Raw genomic sequence first — 11,036 nt, forward strand, 5'->3', positions numbered from 1 at the left:
TCATGTTACATCCTTGTTTGTCTGTCGTTACTTTGATGCAAGGTGACTGAAGGTTAAAAAAATGATATTTTAAGTGGATAGCAATAAGGTGGTTCGGGACGGAGAATGCATTTACCATTTCTGTCCCGTTTTTATTTCGGAGATTTTTTTTAATACCATCAATGTCCTGTTCGATTTCGGGGATTCCTTGCGGGACATAGTTTAAATTTTTTTTTTTAAATTATATAAACAAATTTTTAATATAATATATACATTTTTTTTAAAATTTTTTAGTTCCTTACTTTTATAATATATTGAAAATTTATATTATAATAAAGAAATGAACTTAAAACTCTTATAAAATATAGTGAATAAATAAATACATTGGTGATTTTATATATTTAATAGTATTTATAGTGTTCGGGGAAGAATCGGAGTGAGATTGGGACGAGTCAGGACGGGGGGACACAAATATCATCCCGCCCCATCCCCGTTCAGTTTGAATTCGAATCTGTTGTCCCAAAGATAATGTCTCACTTACTGTCTCATAGGAGAGAAAAGAGTGTAAAGAGGAAAGAGAAAAGAGAAAATTGAATATTAAAATAAAATGTCATAAATATAATTTTTTAGGATTTAGGATTTAGGATTTAGGGTTTATGGTTTAGAATTTAGGGTTTAGGATTTAGAATTTCGGATTTAGGGTTTATTTCATATATATAATTTTTTATTTGTCTAATTTATCAAAATCAAAATTACGTCGTTTTGATAAATGAGACGGGAAGGGACAGTTTCATTTTGGACAACAGATCCTCTCCCGTTCAGTTTTGAGGAAAATCGCTCCAAATGGGACAATTTGATTTGATTACCGCGGGACGGTTTCAAATTATCATCATTATTAAGTAGTCACCAAACTAAAGTTGGAAGAAATGTGAACATTAATGTAGACTCTCATTCCACACCGCCAACTTGAAATTTCAAATGAGTTTTCACAAAATCCACATTTATATAAATTGGAATGAGGACCTTATCTATAATTTTATAGACGGATCCATGAATCCGAGTTTAGGTGGGCTTAAAAAAAATTGATGTGGGTTTTAAAAAATAATGAAAAAATTATGGATAAAATGAGAGTGTGTAAAGATAAGTTTTTTTTGTTTTTTTTTAAATTAAATAAAAATAATGATTTATTAAATTAAAAGAAATTATGAGATAATGTCACATTTGTACAGTAAAAAAAAAAAAAAAAAATTTCCAAGTGTGCTTCCTATATAGATCTAACCTTGTGCATAACCTTTGAGTATTCATATAAATTAAAAAAACAATATTCAGACTATGTTTTCCATTTTCAATGTGTTACTCGTGATAAAAATAAATTAATAGCGACATTGGGGCAACGACCCTACCTGGCAGTCATGTAAAAAAATAAACTACAATAGAAGGAAAACAGATTATAGTGTAAGAAGTTAGAGAGAAAAAGTTAAAAGAGAGAAAGTCAGGTTAACCTGACATTTTCGAATATTACTTTCTCTCTAACTTTTAACTTTTCTCTCTAACTTTTAACATGATAAAATTACAACGTGATATATTTTTTTCATGTGACTGTTAGATGAGAGTCGATGTAGAATAGTTAGTTAGTGTCACTCTCTTTATCATTACTTATAACAGAATTAGAAATTTATTCATTATTATATTAAATAACAATATCTCACAATTTAAATAGAACCGTCAAATTCATTTTCTCTAATAAAAACCTATAATAAATTCAATATGCATTTTTTAAATTTATTAAAAACACCTTATATACTTAAAAGGGAGTTTTTCCCACCCCTCCCATATTCCCACCCCCACTATCACTTCTCAATTAACTCCAAAATTACTTATTTATCCCTATCACTTTTATATATTTATTTTTCTTATTTCATTTATTTTACTTATTTTATTTTATTTAATTATTAAGTTTTTTATTAAATATAATTAATTAATTAATTTTTAATATGTTTTTTATTTAACTTTATTTATTTAATTAAAAATACAAAATACTATTATTTTTATATTATAATTATTTAAAATATAGTAAATATTGAAATGTTTACTAATTTAATAAAATATAATATTATTAATTAAAATAATAATGATTAGACTAATTAATAATTATTATTTAATAGATAATTTTAACTATTATTTTTATAAATATTTTAATATATATATAATTAATATAATAAAATATTAAATATTTATATTTTATTAAATTAAGACACACTTTAATATTTTATATACTTTAAACAATTATAATATAAAAATAATAATATTTTGTATTTTTAATTAAATAGAAAAAAAATATTAAAAATTAATTAATTATATTTAATGATAAAAAACTTAATAATTAAATAAAATAAAATAAGTAAAATAAATAAGATAAAAAAGATAAATATATAAAAAAAAAAGGATAAATAAATATTTTTTGAGTTAATTAAAGAGTGGAACTGGGTGGGAATATGGAAGGGGTGAGAAAAGCAATTTACATACTTAAATTACTATTTATTTGTACTCATAAACTTAATTTGCATACAGTTAATATAATGTATAATTTTCATATTTTTTGGAATTTTGAATGAGAACACGTTAAGTCGTTTTTAAAAAAATAAATAAATAAATAAAATATACTATATAATAATTAGTATATTGTGCAAATTAGTTATAAATAGATTTAAAATTATTAATTTGTAATTTTAAAAAACTTAATCATAATAATTTAATCTTTCTAAAATTATAAATTAAATATAAAATAAAAGAAAAGAAGAATCCATTCAAAAAATATATATAATAGATTAAGATTATTAATTTATAATTAAAAATAATAATCATAAAAATATCATTCATTTATAATTTTCATAAGATTATTAATATGATTTAATGATTTTATAGTGATTATTTTTTTAAAATATATAAGTTAATAATATTTTAGATACATGTATTTTACCCCTTCGAATTTATAACTTTAAAATTTTCACAGTATTATAAAATTCATAAATAGACTAGTTCCACCGTATTTAAAATAAAATAATTTGAATCTACCTTGAATTAATTAAATGTCGGACACAAGATAAATAAATAAATAAATAAATAAATAATATATATATATATATATATATATATGGTTAAATAAATAAAAATATTTGTTATAATGATTTGATGTTTATTTTTGCAGAAAAAATATAAATAAATAAAAGATAAAAAATAATAATAGCAAGAATAAAACCAGGCAATAATCTGGTTTTTTTTTTTAAGAAAATAATGGGACAACAGATGAAGAGTGATGTAATACAGGTTCTTGATTTAAATATTTCTTCTACATATTCAAGTGTTTGCCCTTATAATTCTTGTGCGATTGTTCGGATTGACAATGTAATCTTATTCTAAACTCGATTTGAAAGTAACCATTGAGTTAGATTCCTCTAATTGCCCAAATTTGAATTTGAACCCGGTTTTATTGGTTCATCTTATCATGTTTTAGCTCAAGTTATACATATTAGAATAGTTTAGGAATAGTTTTGTCCTATAATCATGTCTTGATATAGTCCTGACAAATAAGAAAACTTTTAACCAAAATTGAAAAATGGAAAAACACAAGTTATCCTCTTTTGTCAAAAACTCGGTTTCGGTTTAGGGTTTTGGTCGTCTTGGTACAGGAAATTGTGAACCGGTCAAAATTTGTTTATTCTATGATAGGATTAAAATTATTTCAGTTTGGTTTAGCTCATTAGTTATCCTCTTTTGTACCAAGTAGTTATAATATTAATAAGGAATCAATCAAGAAATATATTAATGGAATTTCACCATTTTCTTAAAAGTTATCCATTTTCTTCTCATCCAAAGGCTTAGAATTGCATAAACCATGAAAGCAATTACTAGCTTAAGCTCAAGGAATTGTAAATACCCAAGTTCTAAAAGCCAAAAATTGTCACCTTTGCCCAATCGAAAGCTGGTTTTCGAATTGACGAAACTATTTTGAGATGTGATACTGATTCTCAGCATCCATACGTTCAATTACCCGCTTTGCTTCCTCTTCATTACCAGGAACAACATTTCTAATCTTCACTCCTTTTTGCACCGCCTCTGGACGAACACTAAACGTAAAATAGAACTTATTCGATACCTGTGTTATGCCATTAACAAAAAGAACAATTTTCAGTTATGGTTCCAGTTCAAAGCCTAAATGCAATATAAGAACATTCCTTACCTCACTTCTCCTGAATTCTGGCTGTGAGACATGAGCAACAACTTCTATGTTAATCAAAGGATGCAACGGGTTCTCAAGTTCTGTAAACAAAACACACGACTTCAACCTAAGGAAATTTCCCACATCCACCTGTATGAAACAAAACAAAAACGAATTCATTAACCCGAACAAAAAAATCTGGATAGAACAAATTGCTGAAACTTACTGGTCTCAAGAAATCAACATGATCAACTTCAACAAAGGATGGTTCACTACCAGCGAAAGTATAAGCAGTTGAATAGGCTAATTCAAACGCTCTTCTCATTAAGAAACCTCCGAAAATCCTACCATGTATGTTCCTTTGTTGCGGTTGGCAAAAGAACGCATTCTGTAGACATGTATCCTTAATGAGGATACTGTCTCTGTCTGCTAAAGCAGGCATGTCACAAAAGACTCGACCTTCGGCTAATAATTCATTCAGCCTCAAAGCTTCTTTCTCTTCTATCTCCTTCATGGGAAATTGCAGTCCTCTCTTTTGTTTCCTCATTTTATTCCTTTCTTCAGCTTCTTCCCAAACCCTCTTTTCATTTTCAGTCTCAGGCGATATCTTATTCACAGGAGCTGATTTTCCAGTTATCTTATCACGAGCAACAAATGTAAAGTTTGCTATTAGAGCAATCGAATCAGAATCTAAATCTGATGAGGATTGAGTCACTTCGAGTTGGATTTCCAGCGAAGATCTTCCAACCCATGTAACTGCCCCAACTATTTTCACATCATTGTCGATTTGAATTGGTTTCTTCAGAACCATTTTATCAACTGAAGCTGTAACTAGCACTAATGGCCTGGTTGTGCTATCGTTGTCACTGCAATGCTGATTGATTAACAATGGAGCAGCATTGAGAAATACAGTAAAAAAATCATAGTTACAATAGATTATCAAACAATCTATCTTAATTTACCTTAAAAGAAATGGTTCCAGCTAGGGCATCAAGATCTTCCAGCAATTTACCCATTCTTATCTCATTCCAAGGATTTCTATATTGCTCTCTAAGAATGAAATCCGATGAAAATTTATACAGTATAGTTGTTCTACTTTCGGATGGGGATTTGGTGATTAATTCACTTTGTGGAGGAGCATTAGTAGGAAAATCTGTTAATCTTTCGAAAATGCTAGATCTAGCTTCCCACAATGCATTTGTTACAGGTGAATGATACATACCTGGCCATAAACTTATTGGCTTACGTATGGAAGATCCTGCATCTATTGGTTGGGAAGTTTCTAACATTGAAACAACCGGAATTGCAGAATCAGATGAATCTAACCTCGTGGAATGTTCATCGTCTGGACCACTGGATGAAAACGATCTGATGAACGGATCACGTAGCTTACGTTTCATGAATTTATAACTATTCCAGAATCCCTTGAGATTACAGTTACGAGTGGAAGACAAGGGAGCGATTATGGCAGATCTGAAACGTCGATTCATGGTTTTGAGCAGAAGAGAATTGTGAAGAAGATACCATCCACGTCTACTCTTTCCAAGAAGCTGTTTGTTAATATGGATTGGCCCTAATATAAATATTTGAAAAATGACCAGGAGCACGACTTTGGGGGAGTTATATGAAAGTGACATCGCTGTTGTATAAGTCACTTTCGTATAACAGCGAGGTCACTTTTCGCTGTACGAGTCGCTCCCAAAGTCGTGATCCCTATCATTCCTCTAAATATTTTAAAAGTTATATATTAAATAGTGTTATTTATTATTTCGGTTAGGGAAGGTCAATTACAGTCAGTTCCAGGTTGGCGGGTTTGAATAGTTAAGTTAACAGTTTGAACAATTATAACATAATATGAATCTGGCATATTTAGTAATTTAGGTCAAAATCTTTAACTTGAATATGACCTGTTTATTTGTGATTGACTCGAACCTAACCCGTTTGATCTGATTACCTAACTCAATTCGAACCAAACACAATGTAATTAATTCACGTCTCTCTGTTTTAAATTAAAATAATATCAATATAAAATTAAAATAAAGTTAAATCACAAATTCACTTATAAAAAATTTACAAAAGAAAATAAGTGAGTGATGAATAACACAAAACTCAACAAAAAAAACTTGTAAACGGATTATCGGGTTCATTTTGTGTCATGTTAGGTCGCCCCGATTTTGACAGTTTATTTATCAGGTTAAACAGGCTGACCCGATTTTGACCCAAACAAAAAATACATGAACATAACCTAATTTTTTCGTGTTCAGATCGTGTTTTCGTGTAGAGTCCAAAATTACCGGACCTATTTTTGGGCAGAATCTGAACAAGAGGTTAGGAATAAAAATATCAATCGCGAGTCAACGGACAAAAAAAACTAATCTCAAACAAGTCTATTTCAAAATGAAAAACACACAATGATTATAATGGCTGATCTTAACTAACCTTAACTTTGAACAATACAAAATTTATCTTTACTAATATTAAAAAAAGTCATAAGTTCATAATATAAAAAAAAATATTATTTATTCATAATATTGTGATAATTTCAAAATTTATCTTTACTAAAATTTAAAAAAAAAAACTCATAAATTTATAATATCAATTTTGTTTATTTAATATAATTTACTAAATTATTTATATTATAAAAATATATTTAAAATAATTTTAATATATAAATATTGACCTCTAGAATTTCCCAATACTAATTAAACGAAAATAATATTTAAAAAGTTTGAAAATAAAACTGTACGGAAATAATAACTCTGCATTTATTTATAAGTGCAAGATTTGCACCTCATCACACAAAAGGAACAATTACAATACAGTTACATACTTCCATTTGAATACAAATTTATTATTCTTTCTTTCAACTCCACTCATTATACTATTCATTATCATGAACAACATTAACAATCCAAGAATTCAGAAAGCCCCTCTTCTTCTCTTATATCCTGTGGAAAAAAATTCGGAAATTGAGTTTTTTTTCGTGATCATCTACGGGTCGCTACAAAGTTATCAGTAATTTGTAAACAGAAGAAAAAGCAGAAGCACAATACCATGAAAGCTTTTTCCACCATCCATTTTTAGAGCCACTGAGAACAATTCTGTCCAGCCTTGTGATAATCTCCAAAAATGTTGGTCTTATAACCGGATTGGGATCCCAACATTCCTCAATCAACCTATTCATGCAGGATAATTTATATATCAAAGTTGCATACACATATTTCATGCATTAGGAAACTATTAAATACAAAAAATGGGAACTCTAAATAGTGTGATATGTTCATAGACCGGGATTTATTCTCATAACAAAAAAAGCAACAGGCAGGACAATTACTTACAATTTTAAATCGTAAGGGGAAGTTTTAGATCTTATCTTCAACAATGGTCTATTTCCCTCTAAACACAGTGATTTTGCAGCATCTTCAGGTGTCTTGGGGTGTAATGGTTGAACTCCTTCCAGCATCTGAATTCAGTCGAAAATAATAATTAAGGTATGAGAAATGCAAGTTTACTACAGTTGGTATATCACTTATCCTTGGGGAAATAAAAATACAGTAATACCTCATACATAACAAGACCAAAAGAGTACACATCCACACTTCTGTCAAATATCTCATCCTTATAGATTTCGGGAGCCAGATATAAATCTACAATTATAAGTTCACAAACCTTTGTTAAAAGTAGAAAAACATTATCTCCAAAGCACATATCTGGTGAATTGTTTAGAATTCTTGTTTGTAGATCATATTGTTGCATTACTTGAAAATATAAATAAAAAGTGCTGCAGTGTTGTCATAATGACCCTAAAACATTTGAGTGGTTGAGAAATACAAATTCATGAAGTAATGAATTCAAAATCCTATTAGAAGAACATGTAAACTACTGAAGTGGAAAAGGAGGTCATAGAACAAACAGAAACCTATCCAAAAAATACTTAGCTTCACTTCCAAATCCATTCAAGAGGTTAACTATTTGAAGAAATATTGTACTCAAAAGTATAAAATGTCTACCAACTCACTTGAACGATCAATTTGAACCTCGGGCTGCAATATCTTTGCCCTGTCGTTTGATATTTTAGATAATCTTATTGACCCAAATCCTGCTACCTTTAATTGACCTCCAGAGTCCAGCAAAATATTTCTGACACCTTACATTTAAACAATTAAAAACATCCAAAAGTAACAGGAATACATCTCAGAAGTCATGAAACGAATGTCTAGCATTGAGTTAGTTGAATTACTTTGGCCTAATATCACAGTGGATTATTGGTTCTGGCTTGCATTGGTGCAGGCAATTCATCCCTCTGTTAGTAGAAAACAAAATAGATCGAAGGTATGGTGTCAGGTGAAGAATTGAACAACTGTAAAAGATTCATTTATGCAAGAATATACATGCCTGGCAATATCAAGAGCAAATCTTAAGGCCTTTGATGGAGATAAGCGCCCTTTCTTGTGAAGATAGCTTCTTAGGTCACCCTGAAAAGTAGCCATAGATTAAAAGTGAACTCCTTCTAGAATCCAATAAAGATAATGAAACTAAATAAATAAATAGAGGCAGAAAACAAGTCTGGAAATGGGAAGTGATGTTCAAAAACCAACTGTTTAAAGTTGAGGAAACATTGGAAACACAAAAAAAAAAACTTACTTTTGGGTGATATTCTGAAACGATCATCATTGGCATGTTTTGTGTGACGGCACCAACAAACTGAACTACATTAGGATGTCGAACCTTCTCAAATAACATCAATTCGTGTTTGAAAGCATTTCTGTGTGGTTAGGATCAAGTATTAGATATATAAATTTCACAAGAACATATCAAGTATTACATGTCTAGTTATCAATTACTGCATACTGATACATATTAAGAATGTTAGAAAGAAGCAAGCTATAAAGCATTAAGTTCATAATCCAATTATTCTCAAAATCACTTTAATCAAATAATGTCAATTTTGCCTTTAATATGGTATATCATAACTGTAATACTCTAGAAACAAGTATTATCTAAATATTTTGTAATCACTTAAGATTGTAATCCAAAACCAACTCTGGTTTAACCTTTAGCAGCATCTAAATCTATGACAGGATCAATCTTGATTCTAGTCGAATTCCATTTTAATTGAATGAAAGAAAATATGTGGCCTTACATGCTTTCGGGATCGGAATAACTGTCCTTATCAAATATCTTGACTGCAACTTTTGTGCCATTCCATTTAGCTACTTGATATGCACCCTGTTAAAAGATGGAAGAATAATATCATCGTATCCAGTTGTAGAAATGAATCTATCTAAGAAAAAGAAAAACAAGAAGAAATACCTTGGTGATCCCATCACTTTTTCGAACCTGAAGTTCAAGTGGATTGAGCTCATATTCTGGAACCTCTTTAGGATTTGCAACAGCCATGGGTGTCTTACTTATTTTCTGAAAAAATGGAGATTTTTTGTAAGTCCATAATCATAGAAGCCTCTCAACATAAAATAATGTGTACTAGATGAATTACTGGAGTTTTCGCTCCTCGGGCTTTCAGAACGCTGTAAACCTCCATGTTCCCATAGTGTTTAGCATCTGCAGCCGCCTATAAATCAAACAAAGTTACCACATCAGGTAAACAAATGCAAGTATAACTTAAAGGAAGCAGAATGAGAACATCAATGAAGAACATCTCTACCAAATGGCACCAAGAATTGTTAGAACAGCCGATTGTGTGACCAATGAGAACATCAATAAGGATATTCACAATTTCTTCATAGATGATAACCCAACTCTGGGGTATAATTAGCATACATAACAACATTACAATGAACTAAACATAAGACTTATGTATTGGTTCATTCGTGATGATTGCACTCGAAGTATTCATGGTTTTGATGATGAATTTCACGATACTTGAACCGATTCTTCTAACATTTTGAGGCCTATTCATTTAAAAGAATATACAATAAAATTAGCAACATACATATTAAGAAGTGCATACCGTACTTCCCCAGCGATCCCGAGCATCAATATTGGCTCTTCGGCTAAGCAGAAGCTTGGTAACCTCGACATGGCCTTCACAGGCAGCAATATGCAAAGCTGTTCGTCCATCCAAATCAATGCTATTAACATCAATACCATCGTCAAGCAAATCCTGAACCCCTCTCACATCCCCTCGACAGGCCATGAACAACAGTTGCATCGTTGAGTCGAGATTCTCCGGCACCGAGAGTTCATCATCGCCTAGATTCCTACGGATTGGATCGAGAGACGACTGCCTTCCAAAACTAAACCGCATGTTGTTTCGCCGTGGATCGAGAGAATTCTGCCTGTTGAAACTGAATTTTCGACTCAAACTCATCGAACCTGTGGAGAATTGCCGCGAGATTCCCCGCTTCAACTGCGCAGCTAACTCCATTATCGGTTTATTTCAATGTACTAACTCCTCTTCCTCACATTCAAATTCAAATTCAAATTGTTCATGAAGGAATTCACCGCGATTGAAATCATAAATTGGATTGTGAGCTCGTTGAAGATCTCATCATCGGATGATAATGAAGAGAAATTGATACGGAAACCAACAAAATGGAGATGAAAAACAGAGAGAAAAGTGATTGTGATGCAATCAATGGCTAATTATATATATTTGTATTTCAGAATTAAATAGGTGACTCTTTCATATCATTGACATGTGAACATGAATTAACAATGAAAAATATTCCTTTTAAAAACTTATTTATTTTAGATAATAATAAAATTATATCATTGATTTGAAAATTTTGTTAAGATAGTTGTAGTAGAAATTTAAAATATTTAATCTTTATAAGTTTTAAAATTAGAAAATAATTAGGGGTGTTTTAATTAGAAG

The 11,036-nt window shown here is 30.1% G+C and overlaps 2 protein-coding genes across 2 annotated transcripts; both read right to left on the reverse strand.

Annotated features, from left to right (window-relative positions):
- Positions 1–3,785: 3,785 nt before the first annotated feature.
- On the reverse strand, positions 3,786–5,756 carry LOC124922520 (acyl-coenzyme A thioesterase 2, chloroplastic-like). The gene is made up of 4 exons (XM_047463252.1): positions 5,161–5,756; positions 4,425–5,072; positions 4,220–4,348; positions 3,786–4,135 (listed from the first exon to the last, which is right to left on the reverse strand). The coding sequence occupies exons 1-4, from the start codon at positions 5,686–5,688 to the stop codon at positions 3,983–3,985; spliced, it is 1,458 nt and encodes a 485-aa protein (XP_047319208.1). The 5' UTR covers positions 5,689–5,756; the 3' UTR covers positions 3,786–3,982.
- A 1,183-nt stretch (positions 5,757–6,939) lies between these two features.
- On the reverse strand, positions 6,940–10,772 carry LOC124922521 (integrin-linked protein kinase 1-like). The gene is made up of 12 exons (XM_047463253.1): positions 10,170–10,772; positions 9,696–9,770; positions 9,512–9,616; positions 9,342–9,427; positions 8,843–8,963; positions 8,594–8,673; positions 8,439–8,501; positions 8,217–8,338; positions 7,760–7,845; positions 7,537–7,661; positions 7,252–7,374; positions 6,940–7,146 (listed from the first exon to the last, which is right to left on the reverse strand). The coding sequence occupies exons 1-12, from the start codon at positions 10,584–10,586 to the stop codon at positions 7,140–7,142; spliced, it is 1,410 nt and encodes a 469-aa protein (XP_047319209.1). The 5' UTR covers positions 10,587–10,772; the 3' UTR covers positions 6,940–7,139.
- Positions 10,773–11,036: the final 264 nt, after the last annotated feature.

Source organism: Impatiens glandulifera, chromosome 1 (assembly GCF_907164915.1).
Source record: "Impatiens glandulifera chromosome 1, dImpGla2.1, whole genome shotgun sequence".
Taxonomy (NCBI): Eukaryota; Viridiplantae; Streptophyta; class Magnoliopsida; order Ericales; family Balsaminaceae; genus Impatiens; species Impatiens glandulifera.